General features: G+C 41.2%; 1 protein-coding gene across 1 annotated transcript in view; it reads left to right on the top strand.

Annotated features, from left to right (window-relative positions):
* The window catches only part of AMBRA1 (autophagy and beclin 1 regulator 1), a gene marked incomplete in the record, with an annotated part of 1868076 nt that overhangs the window by 742013 nt on the left and 1101809 nt on the right, over positions 1 to 24254 (top strand). Inside the window, 1 exon segment of the mRNA XM_044082605.1 lies at positions 23862 to 24053. Within this exon segment, the coding sequence (XP_043938540.1) occupies positions 23862 to 24053 (192 nt within the window).

Here is a 24254-nt window from a genome sequence, read left to right as displayed (position 1 = left end):
TAAGTCTAGGGCTGGTTTTGCCACAGCTGTTTTGCAAGGCATGTTGTCAGCTCCTGCTTCTTTATGATTTGCCAGCCTCCCTTACCTCTGCTTTGGGATTCTACCCAATAGTAAGGACTGCAGCAATGGAAGGCGAAGAACATAGTACAGTTTTGTACCTACCATAAATGTAGATGTTCTTCCCTCTGTGTTTAGGGGTGGTTGTGTAGGTGATTTACCTGCTTATATTTTTGTATATATTGTTCATGTTTTGGTGCAGGTATTTTGGGCCTTGTCTTTTTAGGGTCTTCTGACATCTGGGGCAAGAAAAGACTGAGGATATGGGACTATACCCAATAGTAAGGACTGCAGCAATGGAATCCTCGAACATCTACATTTATGGTAGGTACAAAACTGTACTTTATGGAGAGTCAGCCCTATCTGAGTTCCCTTAGGGACAGGGTTTCTTAGAGAACTTGGCAATTTTCCAGTTGTATAATTGTGAACAATTGATGTAGTTTTTCTGGTATATCTTTAAAATCTGGCAAGTGTTTATTTACTGCATTTCTCTCTTGCTCACGTTTTCTTAGCTATAAATCTTAGTTCATTCTGAAGTATGCTACTTTACCCCCCCCCCACCAAACCTTTCTGAATGTATTATAAAATAACTGCCTGTTGTTGCCTTCATGCTTACCCTAGAATCTCTGCCTTTCTCTTTTCCTAGTTGAACTCTACAGTTCCCTCCAAAACGGTGTCTACAGGACTGCAATCAGTTTCTCTCAGTATTTAAGCAAGTAGGTTGCACACAAAAAGCATTTGTTAAGCTTTCACTTAGTGCTGTGTAATTAAGCAGGTCACCATATTGGTAAGCTATAGGGCTCTTTTTTTGTGCTTGACTGTTTGCCTCCTTCCCCTATAACTTAAGTAAACTGACTCTTACGTTAAGAGCTATAATACTTATAAACCAAAATGAATGGTGGTAAATTAGTGCTCCAAAAAAACAATTAAACAAAAGAATAGTACTAATGTTGCGAGTCCACGTTACTCTTTTATTATCACAAAATAATATAAGGAATTAAGCGCTTTCGTCAATGAAACCTTGCGTCAGAAACAGTTTGAAAGCCACACAACACATTCTTAAATATCATAAAATATCCAATGATTGGTGAATGTCTGTCGCAAGATCAAAAAGCTAAATTAAGCAATAATAATCTTAAAGGGAAACTATTTCCTAAGAAAACAATATTTAAAAATACAATTTCTACTTATTAAAAATTTCTCCAAACCCAAAAATAAAATTTAAAATCTAAATAATACAATATTGGAATCCTTCTCAAAAGATGGAACCATTACCACTATGAATACTTTTAATGAAGCTATAAATTAAAGTAAAAATATTAAATAGCTTCTGCTTTTTCTTTTAAAATAGGGTGGATACTTAGGTAGCCATTTAAACCAGGGAAAAGATTTGCAGCCAACCTCAGTTGCCACATAAGCTCATTTTTATGTAATAAATTCTGCCAATCCCCTCCTTTAGCCTCTTGTTTTATGTAATCAAGTATTGCAAATCTATAACCTGTATAATGCTCGCAAATAATACTATGCTTATACAAAGCATTCGTTTCTTTTTTATTTTTAATATCATACAGGTGTTCGTACATTCTAGTTTTGAGTGTTCTTTCAGTTTTCCCAATGTAGAACGAGTTGCAGGTATTACACCTAGCTATGTACACTAGTCTACTGGAACAGCAATTACCTCCCCTAAGGTAAACCACACTTTTCATTGTATTTTCCAAATAAATCACTGGATCTTGGAAAATATAAGAACAATATTTGCATCTACCACAAGGTGTAGTGCCTCTTTCTACTTCTTTTTTATTTTTGTTGTCAATAGGTACATTTTGTACTCCCTCTAAAATTCTTTTAATGTTTGGTCCAATCTTTATAGTAAAAAAAGGTTAATCTCCTACCACTTTGTATACCTCATGATCTACTTTGAAAATACTCCATTTTTTCTGTATTACTTTTTTTAGCTGTTGACATAAAGGGCTGTATTGTACAACGCAAGTTTGTTCAAAATTAATACTATTTGCTTTTCCACTTTTTCCATCATATTTTATAACTTGGTTTTTGTTTTTATCTAAACCCTTACCAAGAAGGGGTATATATGTTTTCACCCCACTCATCTGGGAATTCTTTTAAATTGTTTTCTACCAAGCCTACAGGGTAACCCCTTTCCAAAAACATACTTCTAAGAAGTTCAAATTCACTTTTAACATCTTGTTAAAAAGATGTCATCCTGGCTACCCTGACGGCTTGTCCTTTTATAATACTCTTCTTTTGAGCTAGGGGGTGATGATTATTATAGTGCAAGTAGTTGTTACGGAAGGTATGTTTTCTATAAATCCTAGATAAAAATTTTTCTTGATCTTTAATTTTAATATCCAAATAACTAATTTCATGGAAGTCGTAATGAAAAGTAAATTTTAAAAATTCTGTAGTTTGATTCAAGTACTGCATAAATAAAGGAATACTAGCCTGATTTCCCTTTCATAAAATAAATATATCGTCCAAGAAGCGGCAATAGTAGGATATGTTCTCATAAAACTTACTTTTAAACAAGTGTTGTCTTTCCCATCCCAATAAAACTAAATTGGAATAGGTGGGGACACATGCATCCCCCATAGCTACACCTTTGACTTGTTGGTAAAATTCACCCTCAAAATAGATGTAATTGTCCAAAATAATTTCCATTATTTCACTAATCAATTTAACCTCATCATTGTCTAATTTGGACAAACTATATAGGGTTTCCTCAAAAAAGGATAACCCCTCCCGCTTTGGAATACAGGTAAAAAGGTCAATTACATCAATAGTCAAGAGGTGTACATCAGCATGCCAAAGATTGTCCTTAAGTTGCCCAAGAAAATCCCAAGAATCTTTGACCAAATGTGGACATCAGTCAACCACATGTTTGATCTTCCTGTCCACAAACACAGATAAATTGTGGGTCTTAGATCCGGCTGCCGCCACTATGGGCCTAAAAGGAGGGTTCTCTATACTCTTATGTATTTTGGGTATACCAAAGATAGCGGGAATTTTTGGATACAAGTTGGTTAAAAAATCATAAACTGTCTTATCAATTCTTTGATCCATCAAATATTCATCTAGAAAGCTATCTATTCTTCGGTAAGCTATATGAATCTCATTCCTAGAACATACTGAATAATGTTTTTCATTAAACAAAATTTCCTGCATGGCGTTAGTGTAATCAATACTGTTGTATAATACAACACCTCCTCCCTTGTCAGGAACCATAACACGAATACTCGTATCATTTCTCAGTTGGTCAAACATGTTCCTCTCTGTTTTGTTAAGGTTGCAAAAAGTTTTTTTATGACAACTCCAGATCTCATAAATGTCATCCCTAATAACCTTCTCAAATGTACCAACAAGGGGATGAAACGGGGGGTTAAAAGTACTACTCTTCTTAAGACCTGTCCTTGTTTGATTAACAGTGTGCTTTTCATTCTTAGCATTTATTCATTTTAAATTGTTTCCTTAAATATAGCTGCAATTCCACAAGTGTATCCGCTATATCAGGTGTTCTAGTAGGCACAAATTTAAATCCTTTAGAAAATAAGGAGAAGTATTCAGATGTAATTTCCTTATCTGTGTAGTTGAAAATATGGAAACCATTCATAGTATATTGTATTTGTAACAGGTTATTATTAAAACTAGAGGCTAGAGGGGGTATCTCCTACCATCTTGGAGAATTTCTGTATTTTTGCGCTGCCTTGTTGTAGGCAGGCAAATTCGCCTGCTTGCGATTGGCTATTCTTTTGGAGCGCCTGGGTAGGGGAAAATCCTGATAACCAACACTCTGTTCCTCATCTTCCAGGTTAAATTGTTCTACTTCATTTATCACCTCAAGGTCTATAGAATTAGTAATAAATTCACTAGATGGACCACCACTAAAACAGGCTACATTTTCTTTATCATATCCTATTAGTCTTTCAGTAGGATAGACATTTTTGTGTTGGTATTGTTTCCTGTCCCTGTTTAACTTCTTGGCTTTCTTATTAAAAACATTGTCACATTTTTTACCAACTCTGTTCAAAACCTTGTCATACAAACCCTGGTACTGGTCAAAGAGTAAATCAGAAACAATCATTTCGTTTAAATGCTCAACTTCTTTTTGTAAATTACTTTCCATTTTTTCATGTACCAGCACACTTTTTTCAAGTAATTCCAGGCCCCATTTATCAAACATGTTAATTAATTTGTTAATACTTTCTGAGTCATAATGTATACCAAAAGGAAACTTATAAACCCCAAGGCCCTGCGGCACTATTTTTTCTTTTATACATTCTTTTAAGTAACATATTTTCAATTGACACATTTTGTATTTAAAGTCTTTTGTCAAATATAAAAATCATGTCCTTCAAAGATTTAAACTCGTGGTACACATTTTCTTTTTTATTTTGAATGTTAAAAGAACCACGAGTAGTACCTGAAAAAGAATAATGTTTTTCAAAAATGTGAACATAAGAGTTCCCAATGGTTGTAGTAGTTCGATCTTTGGTAAAATTTGAATTAGAGCCAGACGGAGCAACCGTTTTAAAGTTGCTCATTGTATTCGTATCATAGTTACAGTTGCAAGTTATGTCTTTAACTACAGAAGTATGATTAGCTCGGACTTGCTTGTTACCAGTTACATTACTAGAATCAACAGTACCTTTTTTAGCATTTCCGTTGTTTTGCAGTTGGTTAAAACCCTCCGTAGCAGCAGTCTTCTTGTGGTCCGAATCAATTCCTGGATCCAGGTCAACCACACAATTAGATCGAGAATTAGAAAAAAGAAAAGGTGCGTCCGACTTGCTTCCATTATTGCTGGAATGCATAGATAGATCAGAAGGAAGATGCTCAACGTCAGTCCGTTGCACTTGTGTTACTGCAATACCCTCTCGACATTTGTTAAGGTCAACTACAACAGAATCCGAGCTAGTAGCATGGTTACCACAATCCAAATGTGATTGAGCTCCCTTAAAAGGACCAGTAAGGAGAGAAGAACGTTTATAGGTTGAATGTGACTGAGAAAACATGTCCAAAAGGCAAGTAAGCTCACCCTTAAGTTCCGCAATATCCTTTTTCACCGCCATAATCTCTATGTTAGATCCAAGGTCAGGGATCGGTGAATAATCGATAGAGTGGTCGGACTCCATAACAACCAAACCACCAAAAAAAACAATTGATAAACCAAAATGAATGGTGGTAGGTTTACTATCAAAATGTCGATCCTTACTCTGTCGAATGTCGTGTAATCGAAACCAGAAGTTCGAAAACGATAACATCGATCTCAAAAAAACAATCAACGAACGGTTTTAACATGGGTCGAGGTAGGTGTTCAGTGTTATTCCAAACTACAAACATCTCCCCTACCTCGACCCATGTTAAAACCCGTTCTTAGATTGTATTTTGTGACTCTGATGGTACTGCTTTCGACCTTCCATTTTCAATTATACGTCATTCGCCGGAGTAAGGATCGACATTTTGATAGTAAACCATGGTGGTAAATTAGTGCTCCAAAAAAAAACAATTAAACAAAAGAATAGCACTAATGTTGCGAGTCCACGTTACTCTTTTATTATCACAAAATAATATGAGGAATTAAGCTCTTTCTTCAATGAAACCTTGACTTCATCAGAAACAATTAGAAAGCCACACAACACATTCTTAAATATCATAAAATATCCAATGATTGGTGAATGTCTGTCACAAGATCAAAAAGCTAAATTAAGCAATAATTTTCTTAAAGGGAAACTTTTTCTAAGAAAACAATATTTAAAAATACAATTTCTACTTATTAAAAATTTCTCTGACTCCCACGTGGAGATGGCTGGGCCTTCCGACGCAAAAGATTTTCAGCCTACCGAAACTAACCCTTCAGAGGGATCCGGAGTAGCTGAGCAATCCTGGACAAACTTCAACCCCAATCCCTGCTGCTACTATTGATAAAACCCCTGAAGATGTTTCTGTCAGTTTAACCGATTCTTTACTGAGACAATTCAAGCCCTAGCTAGCCAACTACCTCCTAGGTCCCCTGGGCCTGAAAGTAGGACCCCTAGAAACCTACTCGCATTCAGCTTCCAAACAGTTACCCCTTCACTTACCCGTACCTTGATCAAAAAATTAAAACCCACTGCACTTTCTGCTGATCAACTCCCTGCCGAGTACCTACAAAAATCAGCTGATGCTATTGCTTACCCTAAAATTCCCACCATCTGGAAAATATCCTATGTAATCCCACTTCACAAAGGAGGCAGCTCTACTGAATTCTCCAATTGTAGGCCAATAGCTATACTCTCTCCATTTGCAAAGATTATGGAAAAATGTATTCATAGACAACTCATGCACCACCTAATCCAGAATCACCTTATGGCAGAGACTCAGCATGGCTTCCGTCATCACAGCACTACTTCAGCCCTCCTAGCCTTTACCAACACCATAAACCATAATCGTAACAATAATTATATATCCTCAGCCCTCTTCTTGGATCTTTTCAAGGCATTCGATATGGTTGATCACCAACTTTTAATCCACACCCTGCAAACATTCTGTCTAGATACTAGAGCCTTTCAATGGTTTCAATCCTACCTGAATGGTTGACAGCAGGCTGTCCTCTGGCAGAACAAACTCTCTAACCTTCTGCCTAACACCCCTTGAGTACCACAAGGCTCTATACTAGGGCCCTTGCTGTTCTCCATCTTCATTAACGACCTTTATACTGTCATCCCAAAAGTCAGCTGTATCCAGTATGCTGATGACTCTACTCTGATTTGCTCAGCCACATCTCCAGTAGAGTTATGGTCATCTACCCAGATCACCTTTAATACAATAGAAAACTGGCTTTCTGAATGTAGTCTGATCCTAAATCCCAAAAAAACTAAAATGCTGTTATTTTCACCAACACTTAGGTCTACCGCTTTCACCTTTACCATAAATTCAAATGATGACACAATAATCTCCCTTGACCCCTCTGCAAAACTATTGGCTGTCATCATAGACAATAATCTAAAATTCGACCTACATGTTAACCAAGCTATCAAAACCATCAATAAAAAACTAGGGTCACTTTACAGAATAAAAGCCTTCCTAACCCCTCCAGCTAAAATTACCATAGCTCACTCCCACCTTCTTTCAACCCTTCTTTATGCATCCCCTCTACTCTCGAATTTAAACAAGACTGTCCTTAACAAACTCTCAATTTGCTGCAACCACATTGCCTGGTTTGCCACTGGGCTGCCTTTTAGGGCACATTGCATCAATCTAAATCAGCTTGGGTGGCTTGAACTACCCAGCCTAATCCAGTATACCCAACTGATTATGGCCTGTAAAATCCTCTATTAGGACAATACTCCTGCACTTAAAAATATTATCACCCCTTGTAACAATCTTAGACCGCTTCGATCCTCTAACAAACCACTAATTCAGACTAGCAAAATTAATAACACAGCCGGTGACGCTCTCTTTGCAAACTCTGTAAGTAGATCCGGGAACTCTCTTCCAGTTGATTTAGGTCAATTTAAAACTAGACTCAAACAACATTTGTCACTTAACTGGCTATGTCAATGTATCAAGCCTGGCTAACTCTCTCTAGAATGTGTAAAAATCTGTTAACCAGTTTACTGTGTAATTTAATTTAATCCTGACTTGTGCTCAGGATTAACTCTAACCTGTGGGACTTGTTTAACTTGCTTACTTATGTAATCTCTGTAAATAGTCTGTTTGTAATATGTAATACTGGTATTATGTAATGCTGTATCTACTTACCCTTGGAGCTTTTCTCCCCGGGCCTCCGCTGAAAATGGACATGCATCCAGTCGGACTGTCCCGGTCAACAAATGTAAAATAAAAAATAAAATAAAAACTAATCCTTCATTTATGCCTAAAGTGGTGTCTGAGTTCACCTTATATCAAACTGTCCTCCTCCAGTTTTGTTTCTTGAACCATAAAATGAGGGAAAAGGGATACTTTATACCTTAGATGTCCACATACAATTCTGGTGCTGTCTTAACAGAACTAAATCTTTCAGGTCTTCAGATCACTTGTTCATTTCTTGTGAAGTTAAGAAGGGTCAACCTGTGTCAAAACAGACTATTTCCAGATTGTTAGCTAAGGCTATTAACTTTTATTTCACCACAACAAAGCTATTCCAGGCATAGTCAAGGCCCACTCTACTGTAGCCTTGCCTTCATCTGTGTCTTTTTGGAGAGGTTGAATTCTAGTATTCTGGAAGCTGCAACTTGGTCCTCCGTACATTCTTTTGCAAAACACTTTAAACTTGATTCCTTCTTTAGGTGTAGATCAGGCTTTCAAGGATCATTCACCAGGGGCTCCTGGACTCTCCTCCTTCCACCTCTTAGATGTAGCAAGGTAGGTTAATCTACCCATATAGCTAAAGCTATTGCAGCTGGGATCAGCATGATAAACATAGTATAGTTGTGTAACCTTGCCATAACAGTAGGTGTTCAAATGATCACTGCTGCTGTTGCTGCTCTATCCTTCCATCCCACTCATTTTTGGTGTGTTTATGGCAAGATGTAGTTATTTATTTTTTGTTCTTCCAAATATTGTCCTTTCAGGACTCAGCCACCCTCTCTGTTGACTGGAAAGCTCTGAAGGTCTTGGCACCCAAACTTGTCTTTTAGTGAGCTCATCTCGAGCTGCCTGACAATTTTGAAGCATGGAAGGTGCCGTCAAGTTTTGGAAGCTTTTTGGCAGGATATAAGCCCCCATATAAGTAAAACTACTGCAGCACCGATCAATTGAATGTATACTGTTACAGTAAATTTACTTACACAACTACTTTCCCACTTATGTGGATTGTTCTCTCTTCCTATCTCATCTGTTTCATCTTCTTGAGATGAAAAACTGCTTATATGCTATCAGTAAACTAAACATGAACACTTTGCCTCATGAAAATGTACACTGGTTCTTCTTGAGAAGTCTCGTATCCAGTTAGTCTTGCCTTTATTTCAGTATCTGATTTCTGTTATATCAACCCATTTTAAAGCTTATATGTTTCTATCCTTTTGTCATTTAACTTTGTGTTCTTCCACCATTTGTCATTTAACTTTTTCTTCCATTGGGTCATTTATTTTAAAACATTTGAGTGTATTTCATTTATTTTGTTCTCTAAGTCACTGGAAGCCATTTCCTTTACTAACCTAAAACTTTTGTACTATGTTTTGGTGTATGGCTGTGAGGTTCATCCCCGACAGAACTTTTTTGCTTCTCTGATTGATTTTTTCCTTACATTTTCCACGTTTTATTTGATGGCATCTAGGCAGTGTAATTGTTGTCCAGCAACTGAACTTCACCAAAATAAATAATATTACTGGCTTTTTTAAATCAGTTTTGTGTTTTCATACTTGGAGAGCTAAAATGAACATGTTGCTCGGTCCTTATTGTAGAAGTAGTCATCCTTGTGAGAGTTTGTGTGTGACATCATACCCATTCACCTGTAGAAAAATTTAATTGTTCAAGTAGTTAAATATAATATGTGAAGTTGTTAAATCTCAACGTTTATTCTCACTGATGGGTTCGGAGCCGATCCTCGGCTCCGACACGGCCGATAGCAAAGCTCAAAGTTTGCCAGTAGCTTGAGACCAAGCCCTTTATCCCACAATGCACTGCTGGAATTACCTCAGATCTAGTTTGCCATGGCAAGAGAGATCTTGGTGATCCAGCTAGCTCGGACCATTTGTGATAAAAAAAAAAAAAAAAAAAAACGTCAAGTTCTTATAAAAAATCTTTCTTTTTGTTGTAGAGGATAGTTGTGTAGTAGTGTTTAAATATTTGATAATAGTTTCTATAGCTCTGGATAGATAGTGCCCTGTTGGCAGGTTGTTTTGTGTGGGCCTTTTGCCCTATTTAGATTTATTAATCTTCTTAGTCAGGGTTTCCTCTGTGGGTTTCTTTAGCCCTGTATTTGTAAACTATAATTTATTAGATAGTGCCCGGATTGGGCTTAGTTTCTTTGTGGGTCTTTACAAGTAGTAACGATTTTACTGTCTTTAGTTTTGCTCTATACTAGTTTGTTTTACATTAACTATGTCTGATGACAAGGAGAAATTCCATCCTAAATCGGGATTCAAGAAATGCCCAGATTGTGGGCAGAAAATGTCGGTCACTGACGGACACATTCATTGCGTCTACTGTCTGGGGGCTAAACACCTCCAAGACACTTGCAGCATTTGCCATTCCTTTTCTTCAAGAGCCGATGCATCAAAACTTTCTGTCGGTGCCGATAAGTTGTCGGCTCCGACAGTTTCCATAGTTTCTTCGGCTCCGATGGTTCCTTCGAGGAAGAGGTCAAGGTCCCCTTCCTTGGAGCCGATACTTTCGGCTCCGGCATCTCCTCTCCTCTCGGAACGGAGCCATCGGAGCCGATCATCCAGGTCATCCAGGCTTTCTGACCATGATTTAGAGAGGGTGGTCAGTAGATTGTTAAAATCACAGGCACTGGCCCAGATGCTACATAGTCCGTCTCAACAGACGACTATTAGTCCACACCCCATTGCAGTTCCTCCTTCGACTCTACCCCAGAGTTTGGAGTTGGAGTCTTAGGGAATGGTTTCTGCTAGGGCTGAGGGACAGATACCCCCTCCTTCTGCTCCTTCAGCCTCTGCTCTTATCTCCTCTTCGAGACCTTCCTTAGAGGGATTCGGTGGTCGGGCTTCCCTGGTCTCCTCCGAGGGGGTGAGTGGCATCGGACCCTTGTCCCACCCCGCTCTTCCCCTTGGAGCCTTGGCCTTGGTGAGCTCGGCTCCGACATCTGCCTCGGAGCCTTCCCTTTCGGTGGGCCCTGGAGTTCCTGGTTCTTCGGAACGGGTTCTCTCGGACCTCCCTGGGAGGGAAGCCTTCGAGGTGATGAAGAGTGTGCTGGCCACTGGACTCAGCCAGCAGTCTGTTCCCTTAGCTCCTCCCTCTATGGTGCCTGTCGATATCTATGCCACTTCTCTTGCTCCCGGACCCAGAGATCCTCCGCCTCAGGTTTCTCCACTGGGAATATCCCCCTCTTCCGAGGATTCTCCTGATCAGTCAGGGGATCCTCCGCGAAAGAGGACCTGTAAGAGGAAACACGTAGACTCCCCCGAGTCTATCACTTCTGATACTGACTTAGATGAGTCAGAGAGATCTCCAAGATCCCCCTCTGAGGATGCCTCCTTTTCAGACATCCTAGAACTCCTAAGACAGAGGGGAAACTGGCCTACCAATAATCGCTCTGAGGATGAGTCTGTATACCTGGAGGCGTTTGGATCTCGGCCCTCCACCTCCTGGGTGTCTACGCCTTTCGACCCCCTTATGCAGGTTATTGCTCGAAAGGCATGGGCTGCTCCTGACTCAGAGCCAGTCCCTAGGAGGCCTTCTAAATTTATTACTGCCCCGTCGGACAAGCAATTCCTCACGAAAGGTGTCCCTGCTGATGCCATGGTGGTGGCGGCTGCCACTAAGAAGGAACTTGCAGATCCTTCTGTACCTGTCCATCCTCCTAATAAGGACTCTAGGACCATGGATAGGTATGGTAAGCGGATGTTCTCTTCAGCGACCTTTGCTATGCGTTCGCTGAACTACCTATGTCACTTCACCAGACTCCAGAGGGATATCCTTAAGGAGCTAGGTGAAGTAGTACAGGATCCTACAGCTGCAGGGGCTCAAGAAAAAATTGCTTCGCAGCTAGGAACCCTTAATTCTATTGCTAACTCCTCCATGCGACTGATTTCATATGCTACAGATGGAGCGAGTAGGGCCGCAGGTACAGGTGTGGCTCTTAGACGCCAAGCCTGGATGCGGCTCTGTAATTTTGCAGATCCCTTTAAGGCGTCCTTCACAAACTCTCCCTTTGATGGCTCAGCTTTGTTTGGTCCTCAAGTGAAGGAAACGTTGACCAGGTGTGAGCAGGACGGCAAGACTCTTTCTGCCGTAGGGGTCAGTTTTTCCACCCCTTCTAGACCTTACCCCAAAGGGCAGAAGGGTGGCAAAATGTGGTTCCGCAAATCCCAAGGAGTCACGCCGGATTCACGTGGTCAGTTTACCCCTAGAGGCAGAGGGGGTAACAATAACAGACGCCGCTCTAGAGGCAGAGGGGGTCCACAAAACCAGGGAAGCAGAGAGCCCTCTCTCTGACAAGCCCTTTCAGCATCCCTGAGATGTTGCCCGACTGTCCATCCTTGGAGGCAGTCAGGGGAAGACTATCGCTGTAGCCAGAAGCCTGGCGTTCCCTCACTCAAGACAGATGGGTACAGTCGATCATATCCGAGGGTTACAAAATTCCTTTCGAGGAAAGTCCTTTCTATCACTCAAATTCCCTTCCAGATGTACCACCCGGTCTAAGGGAAATTGCAGAGTTAGAAGTCTTAAAACTTCTGCAAAAAAGAGCCATTCAGCCAGTTACAACAGATCATTCAGAGCCCAGAATCTACTCAAGGTTCTTTTTGTTCCCCAAAAAGACGGGAAACTGGAGACCAATATTGGATCTCAGCAGACTCAACAAGTCTGTGAGGAAGACAAGATTCCAAATGGTCACTCTTCAGTCAATTCTGCCCTTCTTACAGAAGGACAACTGGATGTGCTCAATAGATCTTCAGGATGCGTACTATCACATAAAAATTCACAGACGCTCCAGGAGATTTCTCCGCTTTCGGCTGGGGTCCAGTCATTTCCAGTTCAGAGCCCTGCCCTTTGGTCTCACTACAGCCCCCAGAGTGTTCACCAAATGTATAGCAGTGGTAATGGCTCACCTGAGACGTCAAGGATTCCAGGTGTTTCCGTATCTCGACGACTGGCTCCTTTCAGCCACCACCAGGCATCAGCTTATTCAAGCCAGGGATTATACAATAAATCTTTGCTCTCAATTGGGCATCTCGATCAACTCAGGAAAATCCTCCTTATTGCCCTGCCAGTCTATTACTTTCATAGGCGCAAACTTAGACACTGTTCGGATGTCAGCTACCCTTACAGATCAAAGAATCTCAGACATTCAAAGTCACGTCAGGATCATTCTAGCCAGCAAGAAGGTACAAGCCAGAATGGTTCTAAAGGTGTTGGGCCTCATGGCTGCGGCCATTACCCTTCTTCCCCTGGCTTGCTTCTATATGCGCCTTCTTCAATGGATGTTGTTCACTCAGTGGTCTTACCAACAACTTCCAATGCGTCACCAAATACTGGTGACACAGATTTGCAAGAATCATCTTGCTTGGTGGATCACTTCTCCCCAGATTCACCAAGGCAGACACTTTGTACCCCATCCCGGTAGCCACTGTCACTACGGATGCCTCCCTGATCGGGTGGGGGGGGCATTATCAGGGCAGGATGGTTCATGGGACGTGGCAACCTTTCGAATACCACCTGCACATAAATGTCCTAGAGATGAGAGCAGTGCTTTTAACGTTGCAAGCCCTCAACGATTTTCTTCCCTTAGGGACAATTGCAGTCCACACAGACAACATGTCTGTAGTTTGGTATATCAACAAACAGGGCGGAACCAAGTCCTACCCCTTGTGTCGAGAAGCACTCAGACTTTGGCAATGGGCGATCTCCTCTCATCGGTTTCTGGTAGCAATGCACATCCCTGGGAAAACCAACATTTTAGCGGACAGATTGAGCAGAGCTATTCTCATGCCTCACGAGTGGTCTCTCAAACAATCTATAGTGGAAGAGATTTTTCTGGAATGGGGTCGCCCATGTTGCGATCTTTTTGCTACTCCCCAAAACAGCAAATGCCCAGACTTCTTCTCTCTCTTCCCACTGCCAGGCCATCCCTCTAGAGACGCTCTGACCCAGGATTGGCCCCAGGGACTTCTTTATGCCTTTCCTCCATTTCCTCTGATCCCTCAAGTTATCCAGAAAGCAACCGTTTTGAGAGCCAAATTGATTCTCATTGCTCCTTATTGGCCTCGACAAATTTGGTTTCCGTTCCTCCATCGTCACCTTTTGGTGCAGCCGTGGCATCTGGACCCAGTGCCAGATCTTCTGATTCACCAATCCGGTCAGCTGCACCGGTCTATCCCTTCTCTCAACCTCACAGCATGGTTGCTCCACTTCCTTCCTTAGCCAGGCTTCCCATGATCTCTAACCCGGTTAGAGACATCATAGTAGCTTCCTTAATATCCTCTACCAGGAGGATTTATACGAGCAAATGGAAACGTTTTTCTTATTGGGCTAAAGCCAAGAATATTGATCCCTTCACTGCTCCAGTTCAAGCAGTTTTGGATTTCTTAGCGGAGATTTTTCACGCGGGCTCCTCTTCTTCCACAGTCAAAGTTCAGTTGGCTGCTATCTCGAATTTTCATGTCGGGTTCGCAGATCACAACATTATGTCCCACAGGCTTTGTAGAGCCTTCTTGAAAGGAGTTTTCCTCCTGAAGCCTCCAGTCAGGAGTCCTCCTCCTCAATGGGACCTAAATTTAGTGCTGACATCCTTGATTCTTCCCCTTGAGCCAGCTGTTTCTTGTTCCCTGAAATTTCTTTCATGGAAAACTTTATTCCTGGTTGCTATTACATCGGCTAGGAGGGTGTCTGAACTTCATGCTCTATCTGTTCGCCCCCCCTATTTGGTCTTCCACAAAGACAGAGTATCATTGAGAACTAATCCGACCTTTTTGCCTAAGGTCACCTCAAAGACTAATTTGAATCAAGCCATTGATCTCCCTGTATTTTTTCCAAACTATTCAAACAGATCGGAACAAAAATTATATTATCTTGATGTCCACCGCCAACTCGGATATTATTTGGACAGAACAAAACAATTCAGGAAATCCGATCAACTCTTTGTTTCCTATGCTGATAACAAGAAAGGCCTTCCTGTCTCAAAAGTGACCTTGTCTAGATGGCTTTCTTCTGTCATCTCTGAAATTTATCGGCTCAGGGGAAAACAGCTGTGCTCGAAACCTAAAGCACATTCAACCAGAAGCTTAGCTACTTCTACAGCCTTTCAAGCTAGACTCCCTTTAGACACTATTTGTGCAGCAGCCACTTGGGCCACTCCTCATACATTTGTTTCCCATTACAAATTGGATTTGGCCTCCAGGGACAGAGCCAGTTTTGGCTCTACCGTTCTCAAGAGTCTGTTCCATTGAGCCACCCAGGATAGAGGTGCTAGGGACGCGGTCCCATCAAGCAAGAATGAAGGCGAGATTGACAACTTAACATTGAGAAGTTATGTACCTACCATAACGTTCCATGTTAGTTGTCTTCTCTCGCCTTCTTTCTTGCGACCCTCCCTCCTTCCCCCCTGGCCTGGACAGACCTTTCTCTGCAAGGAATTTTACATCTGAAGACCATACAGAGCTGGTCCTTCTACCATCCTGCAGGTTTTTTTCTCTCCTTCTTTCTTCCTTTGGGAAGTTTTTATGCTAGGTGCTATTGCCCTTTTGTCATCAAACGAGATCTGGGTACTTACCGCCTTGCATCATGGGATATGGGGCTGCCTCGAGCTGGTAAAAGTGACTCTCGAGCTTAGCAAGTGCCGAGTCGGAGCCGAGGATCGGCTTCGAACCCATCAAGCAAGAAAGAAGGCGAGAGAAGACAACTAACATGGAACGTTATGGTAGGTACATAACTTCTCATTTAGTTCAGCAACTTTTTCTCTGCGATCACTGAACTACTTGACAAACTTTACGAGATTACAAAGAGATTTCCTGAAAGAGCTAGGAGATGCTCTCCAGGGTACATTAGCTGCAGGGGTGGCCGACAAAGTCAGCGCCCAGCTGACTACCCTAAACTCAGTGGTAAACCCGTCCATGCGTCTCATATCCTACGCAGCTGATGGTTCTAGTAGAGCCTCTCGTTGGGCATTGCTCTTCGAAGACCAGCCTGGATGCGTCTCTGTTCCTTTGCGGAACCCTTTAAGTCTACCTTAATTAACACCCCATTTGATGGCTCATCACTGTTTGGGCCCAAAGTTAAGGAAACTTTAACCAGGTGTGAGCAGGAAGGCAAGACCTTATCTGCCGTTTGAGTCTGTTTCTCTACACCTACTCGGCCCTACCCCAAGGGCCCTAGGGGAGAGAAAATGTGGTTACGAAAAACACAGGCAGTCTTTCAGGACACACGTGGAGAAACCCCCTCTAGAGGCAGAGGAGGGGGTTATAACAGAAGATGCCACCCCCGTGGCAGAGGGGTTCCGCAGCAGCAGGGTGACAGGGGTCAGTTCTCCACTCAACCCTACCAGCGCCCCTGAAAGGGGGGGCCCGACTGTTCGGCTCTGGAGACAGTCAGAGGTAGATTGTCTTTGTACCCAGAGGCCTGAGGCCTGGCTAAATATAATAGATACATGGGTACAAAGCATAATTTCCAGAGGATATTTCATACCGTTCTCTTCCCCTCCCATTCCTGTAAAGAGAATCCCAGATGTTCCACCCAACCTCAGGGAACAAGCAATCATAGAGATCCACAGATTGCTAGAAAAAGAGTCATCCAACCAGTCCCAGCAGACCAAGTTGGATTCGGAACTTACTCAAGATTCTTTTTGGTCCCAAAGAAAACAGGCGACTGGAGACCTATCTTGGACCTCAGCAGACTCAACCAGTTTGTAAAGAAAGAGAAGTTCCGAATGGTCACGCTTCAGTCCATTCTTCCTTTCCTAGGGAAAGGCGATTGGATGTGCTCCATAAATCTCAAGGACGCGTACTATCACATAAAGATGAACAGACGCTCCAGAAATCATCTGCGTTTCCGTCTGGGAGCCAGTCATTACCAGTTTCGAGCCCTGCCCTTTGGTCTCACTGCAGCCTCCAGAGTGTTCACCAAATGCATGGCAGTGGTCACGGCTCACCTGAGATGTCTAGGATTCCAGGTGTTTCCATACCTGGACGACTGGCTCCTCAACGCTACCACCAGGCATCAATTGACTCAGGCAACACAATACACTCTGACACTCTGCCATCAATTAGGCATTACAATCAACTTCAAAAAGTCTGCCTTATCGCCATCGCAGCATACCGTTTTTATAGGAGCAGAGTTAGATGCCTCAACTACCACTCTACGTCTTCCTATCGAAAGAGTCTCACTTCTCTGACAATACAGCAACTCACTGGTGTTAAAGAACAAAGCTACAGCAGCAGAGGTCTTGAAGGTGCTAGGTTTGATGGCGGCAGTAATCCTGGCTATACCACTAGCAAGGATACATATGCGAATTCTTCAATGGCTCCTCTTTGCTCAGTGGTCGTACCAGAAACTACCGATGCACCACATGATTTTCATCACGGATTCTTGCAAGAGATATCTTCAGTGGTGGTTGACGTCTTTTCATGTCACAATCGGAAGACCCTTTGTCTCCCCCCCCCAGTAGCCACTGTGACCACGGACGCTTCCCTGATAGGGTGGGGGGGGGGGGCGTTTTCAGGGAAAGACTTCCCAAGGCACACTGACAGATCAAGAATCACATCTGCACATCAGTGTTCTAGAGCTGAGAGCGGTACTTCTGATGTTGCAGTACTTTCCGGACTCTTTCCCTCTAGGGACTATTGCAATTCAGACTGACAACATGTCAGTAGTCTGATACTTGAACAAGCAAGGCGGATACTAGAACAAGCAAGGCGGAACCAAGTCTTACCCCCTTTGTCGTGAAGCCTTCAGAGTCCGGAAATGGGTGTGTCGTCCCAGCGTTTTCTGTTAGCAACGCACATCCCGTGGGAATCAAGCGTGATAGCGGACAAGCTAAGCAGGGTGATATTACTCCCTCATGAGCGGTGTCTCAAACAACAGGTTGCCGAGTTGATTTTCCGCAAATGGGGCCAGTCTTGCTTCAACCTCTTTGCCAGCCACATCAATTCAAAATGCAGAAGCTTTTTTGCCCCAATACCACCTTTGGGTCATCCCCTGACTCTCCTTTATGCTTTTCCACCCTTCCCATTGATACCCAGATTTTTACAGAAAGCAAAAATCGCTGGGAAGGACTGTTATTCTCATAGCCCCCAACTGGCTTCGACAGATCTGGTTCCCATTTCTCCACCATTATCTGTTGGAAGATCCATGGATCCTGGACCCAGTTCCGGACCTTCTGACGCACCCATCAGGGGACCTCCATCCTTCATTGCAGTCCCTGAAACTGACTGCTTGGCTAATCCACTTCCCCTAATTGCCAGGCTTCATTCAATTTCAGAAGATACAAGACAAATTCTCTTATCTTCTCACAAGCCATCTACCAGGAAATTGTATGGCAGTAAATGGAAAAGGTTCTCAATTTGGGCCAACATGCAGGACATTTACCCTTTCTGAGCTCCACTAACATCTATTTTAGAATTCCTGACAAAGATTTTTAATGAAGGGGCAGCAGCTGCGACAGTTCGAGTCCAGTTAGCTGCCATCTCAAATTTTCACCTTGGGTTTGATGGCTCAAATGTTATGGGCCATAAATTATCTAAGACTTTTCTTAAAGACGTTCTTCACGAGACCTCCTATCAAAATTCCCTATTCTCCTTGGAGTTTAAACTTTATGCTGTCTCAAATCATTCTTCCCCCCTTTGAACCAGCTTCTTCTAGTGATCTCAGATATTTATCCTGGAAAACTATTTTTCTTGTGGCCATTACTTCTGCCCGCAGAGTGTCAGAACTTCAAGCATTATCTATCAGACCACCTTACATGATTTTCCATGCTGATAGAGTATCTCTCAGAACAAACCCCTCATTTTTACCTAAAGTCTGTTCTGAATCCAATATCAATCAGGTCATTGAGCTGCCAGTCTTTTTTCCCAACCACTCTAACAAATTGGAATACATGCTGCACAAACTTGATGTACACAGACAGCTCAGATTTTATCTTGACAGAACTAAGGATATTAGAAAATCAGATCAACTTTTTGTATCCTTCTCAGAAGCCAGAAAAGGCAATCCAGTGGCTAAAACAACCTTATCTAAATGGTTATCCAGTTGTATATCCTTTGTTTATGAGAATGCGAGCATGCCATTAACACACAAACCTAAGGCTCATTCTACCAGAGCCACCTCTACGTCTTCTGCTTTTCAAGCTAAATTGCCCCTTGACAATATTTGCGCTGCAGCCACTTGATCTAAGCCTCATACCTTTATCACGCATTACAAAGTAGATAAGGCTTCAAGGGACAGGTCTTCCTTTGGTTCCACGGTACTGAAGAACATACTTCCATAAGCCACCCAAGATTGAGGATGCTAGGGACGCTACCCATCAGTAAGAATAAACGGCGAGGTTTAACAACTTCACATTAAGTTATGTACTTACCATAACATTCCATGCGAGTTATCTCGCCTTTATTCTCATGTCCCACCCTCCTTCCCCCTCCTGGCTGACTGTTGACTTACAGGCTAGTGCCATCCTGGTTATTCAGTATTTCTTCTTTCCCTTTGGGAAGTGTTCTTGATAGTAATAAATAAAAGGGTATGTATATTTATATATACTGTCACTCACAGCAAACAAGATCTGAGGTAATTCCAGCAGTGCATTGTGGGATAAGGGGCTTTGTCTCGAGCTACTGGCAAACCTTGAGCTTTGCTATTGGCTGTGTCGGAGCCGAGAATTGGCTCCAAACCCATCTTTGAGAATAAAGGCAAGATAAACAACTTGCATGTAACGTTATGGTAAGTACATAACTTCTTTTTATTACTGCTCTTGTTTTTTTTTTTTTTTTTTCCTACAAAGGAGTTTGTCTTTGCTAACTATCAGAACTGTAGAAAACTGATTAGTAAATGTGATTGCCATGGGCAGATAGCCCTAAAGAGTTGTGCATGCAATGTTTCTTCTTTAGCCTCTGTTCATGTCTAAAAATGTTACCATTGTGGAATACTCCAAGATGCAAGAATCTTTAGATGAGATGTAAACATCTTTTTATTTCATTAGATAGAAAATACAGGAATTAAGAGCAGCAATGTAAAGCTATTTACCGAAACAAAATTAAATAGGCTGTATGTTCCTCATTATTTTTCAAAATACATAGTACTCCCCTAGCAATTACACAGTCAGTTTTGTAATTATCCTAATGCATACTCCTATATACGGCCAGGTTGGGTTGAGATGCTGGATTTCCCACCTGCAGGTGACCTTTGATTGTCTCAAAACCAGTGAGAAAGGTTTTTCCATATTCTGGATGAGCTGATGAGCTATTTATTTATTTCTTATAAAAAGGACAAACCTGTGCCAAAGCAGACTGTTTCCATATGGTCGTCCTCGGCTATTGCTTCTTGCTATAATTCCATCTTGATAAACCAGTTTGAGGCAGTATAAAGACTCAGCTAGAACCTTGTCGGTTTTGATGGCATGTTGGAAAGGGGTGCACTCAGTGTTCTTTGGGCAGCTACATTGTCCTCTGAACATAACTTTGCAAGGCATTACAAACTGGACTCTCTTTCTAGATCCATGGCAGGCTTTGTTTGAATCGCTCTCTAGAGGCTCCTTGATCCATTCCCTTCCCTTCGTTCCAGGTTGGATAGGCTTTGGTAATTAATCCATATCCAGAAGGCTATTGCAATAGTGAAAATGATGACCATAGTACATTGTCTGTGTTTGAATTCCTCACTGTTGTTAAAGTTTAGCCTGTTATCCATCCTCTTGGTTTTTTTTAGTGATTGATAAATTTAATTGTAGCTTCTTGTTTTTGTAGTTTTATGAGTATGCCCTTAAGTTTTGGGCAAGAAAGTCCTGATTCTTTGAGTGCTGATTTTCCCTTCAGGGTTACTTGTCCGCAGTCATAGTGAAGGTGTGGGAGGGAGCCAGAGCTTTTGGAAACTGGATGGTTGTGTCACGGACAAGACACAGCCCATATAGCATAAAGGCTACTGCAGCAGTGAGGAATTTGAAAATCTTGTTATGGGTAAGTGCAACTTGCAGAGCTGTACTTTATTCACACCTTTATTTTTTTGAGTTATGCTGGGATTGAAGATAACTTACTGTTTTTTTTTCTTTTGGTTAGAATTGCAAATGTGAGGGTCTTACATTGATGGGCATTCTTTAGACTGAATTATGATACTTGAATATTAGTGAAGATTGGGGAGGTAAAGAGGAGACGTAGCAGTAAGAAAGTAAAGGCTGCAAGTCTTCTGGCTGTATCCGTGATGTAAGTGTTTACTCTGTGTAATCTGCTTAGTTTTTTATGAGTTTTTTTTATCCACATCTTAATATGTAGTGGTCTAATTTCAGCTGGTCGTATATGATGGCATCCAGTTATTTTGTGAGGTCTGCTTCTGTCATGATGGTGTTGGTAGAGAATAGTGTTTTTGCAGAGCTGTGTTTTGGGGTGAAGGGCAGTAATTTTGTGTATACGATTTAGTAGCATTTAGTTATTTAGTCATGTTTCAATTGAGAAGAAGGATTGTTGTGTAAGGTCTTGAAGTGTAGAGAGAGATTTGGCAGAGCTAATCAGATTAGGGCTGGGTCCTTAGCATATTTAACCAGGGAAGCATTTCTTGTAGCAGGTCATTAATGAATATGTTGAAAAGTATAGGTCGTAGTATATAGATCCTTGAGGGAGACCATTAGTTACTGGCAAGAGGATGAAGAAGTCTTTTTTCCATTTTACTGTTTGCTTGGGAGGTAGCTATGGAGCTGTTGCATTAAAGAGTTGGTGAGCCCTAAGGATAAAAGTTTGTGTAGGAGTTTCTGGTGGGAGACTATATCAAAAGTTTTGGTACGTCTAGGAAAGGTAGTGTAGACTAGGCTTCTGACATTTCTGTGGGTATTGACAGTCTTAACAAAATTAGTTGAGCAAAGCAATAGTTGTGCTGTGATGAAGACAGAAGTTGTGTTGGGTTGAAGACAGAAGCTGGTTATCTGTTAGATGACGTATATGAAAACATTTTTCTAATATTTTTGATAGTGGAGATAAAATGGCATTTAGCATTTTGTTCGAAAAATGTGTTTTGATTCTGATTGATTTGTAATTGGAAAGTGCTGGTGAATCGGACGTAGTAGCTGTGGTTTGGGGTAGTATTTGTAGTGAATTATTATGAAAAGGAGTCTCTGTGACCGAGCTTTAATTTGCTGAAATCTTTGAATCCCAAGAGAGTGTTATCAGTGTTAATACTGAAGTTGGTTCTCCAACTGAGAGTAGAAATCTGTACTGAAAATATGATTTAATGGGTATGGAACATAATTGCAGAATTTGCATAATGGATAAGTTACCTGTGGTCTGTTTGTTTTTGCTTACACCATTTTTTGAACTTTTTTTTTTTAGCTTTGGTGTTTGCATTTCAATTTCATATGAGCTAGTTTAATACTCAGAATGAGGAGAGATGTGGATGGAGAGTGACTAGTAATGGTAGGGTCACCAAATAACTGCTTGATTGGTACGATGGAGTAGTGTAGTTCATTAGTTGCAGATGAATTTAACTCATTGCTTTCTGTAAGGGTGTAGCACTCCGGAAAGGAGAGTGCCTGTGTGTACTGTAAGAATATACTCCTCTTTACAGGAGGCTTCACTGTACTCTTGAAATGATCGTACTCTTGAAATGATCTTACTCATCACTGTCTTCAAAGTCTATTTTCTGATGTCCTTGTAAAGGTACATAAAACTAAGGCAGCAAGATGACATCTACAAGCTGACATGAAATGGCAGCATGGGATGTGCAGAGCTGGATTTAAGGAGTGTATGCAAAAAGTAAAAAAAAAAAAAAAAAAAAAAAAAGAAGGCACATTTCCTTGTTAATGCAGAAACAGAGTGATACTGTTTTGTTGGGGTTGGTGTACTCTAGCTGTGGATGTGAGTAAAAAAAAAGAAATTTAAAACATGGTGGATAACTGGAAGGCATACTGAGATATGCTCCTTTGGGAAAGCATTTTCATAACTGTTTTAATTTCATAAAAGCTATTAGACCTGCATGTGAACAGATGGTGCCAACTTACATAAAGCATTAAGGCCTAGAATGTTGCCACTAATACATACAATATAACATATCTGGTTTTCTAGATTAGTATTTTTAATTATTGTGAAAATACATATATAATTTGCATAGCTTCATCAGTTACACAAAATGGCATTAAACTCTCCTGTCTTGTACATCATTGGAAAGCTCTTGAACAGGTGAACAGTTTTCTCACTGGTATCATGGATCTCTCTTGACAGTTACAGATAGAGGTCTTTGAGTATTATCACTAGTGTTTGTGACAAACAAAGTATCTTTCACAAGTCTGGAATAAATATAAAGTCAGCATCTACAGACAGACCTCCGATACCAATACCAGTGTATAGCCCATTGCCTACCTTAGAGCTATAATAGTTTATACTTTATGTAACTCGCATAGTTTATCAGATACAAATCTATTTCAGTAGAGGATTTTGTAGAAGAGCCCTCAGGAAGCAAATGGTTTCCTGGCTTAGAAGATCTCGTGATTAAATGAGTTAAATGTGATAGGTTGCACATTTTGTATCTTTCTAATTTGTATCAAGTAGTGTTGACTTTTTTGTGTGCGCGCTGTGAAGTAATAATGCAGTTTGGCTAGCCACTTCGTTATGGATAAATGAGTATTAACTATGTACAGAAGTATACGCCAGATATTGAAAAGTAATTTGTATGGACATAGTTTGCTGCTGGACCTTAAGGCATTGCTGCATTGCTTTAGGAAGATTTTGGATGTCCTTTAGAGTTGCATTTTGTCGAAAAGTAACTTCTAGAGCACTGTAAGGTAGGGTAAATCTGTTAAGTGCATTCAGTGGTAAGTACTAGGCTAGTTGTGCTTGTAGTCAATTTTGAGCCTAGCCAGTTTCCATCAAATGAGAGACTCAAACCCTGTACAGTGTGTATGTGAGGTAAATACCTTTATCATTATGCTAACCCCATTAGTTGTATCTAACTGGAAAGAATCTGTGGCACTAACTGTAAGTCATGTACTTGTGTTTTTCCTATTTTAGGTTGTCGCCAGCTGCATACTATGCTCAGAGGATGATTCAGTATCTTTCTAGAAGGGACAGTATTCGTCAGCGTTCCATGAGGTATCAACAGAACCGGCTCCGTCCGACTACCACGTCTTCATCATCTGCTACATCTTCTGATAACCAGGGCCAGTCTGTGGAGGGTAATGACATAGAATATGAAGATTATGAGTAAGTGGCATCTTATTTGCACATTATCATTTACTGACGAATAGTTTTTTTTGCGCTCTCCTTTGGCAAGCTAGTTTGTTTAACTGGTAGATGTAATTTTTGCACTTCTGTATTAGAAAGTGTGAAATATTTCTTTACTCCAGTAAGAGTCCTTCACATTGGGAATATGTGAAGTGCATTGGAGATGCAGTACAGTTTGCA

This window comes from Protopterus annectens, chromosome 9.part0 (assembly GCF_019279795.1).
Source record: "Protopterus annectens isolate FY-2018-M chromosome 9.part0, PAN1.0, whole genome shotgun sequence".
NCBI classification, from domain to species: domain Eukaryota; kingdom Metazoa; phylum Chordata; order Ceratodontiformes; family Protopteridae; genus Protopterus; species Protopterus annectens.
Note: the sequence above shows the minus strand (reverse complement) of the source record. Positions and strands in the feature narration are given on the sequence as shown.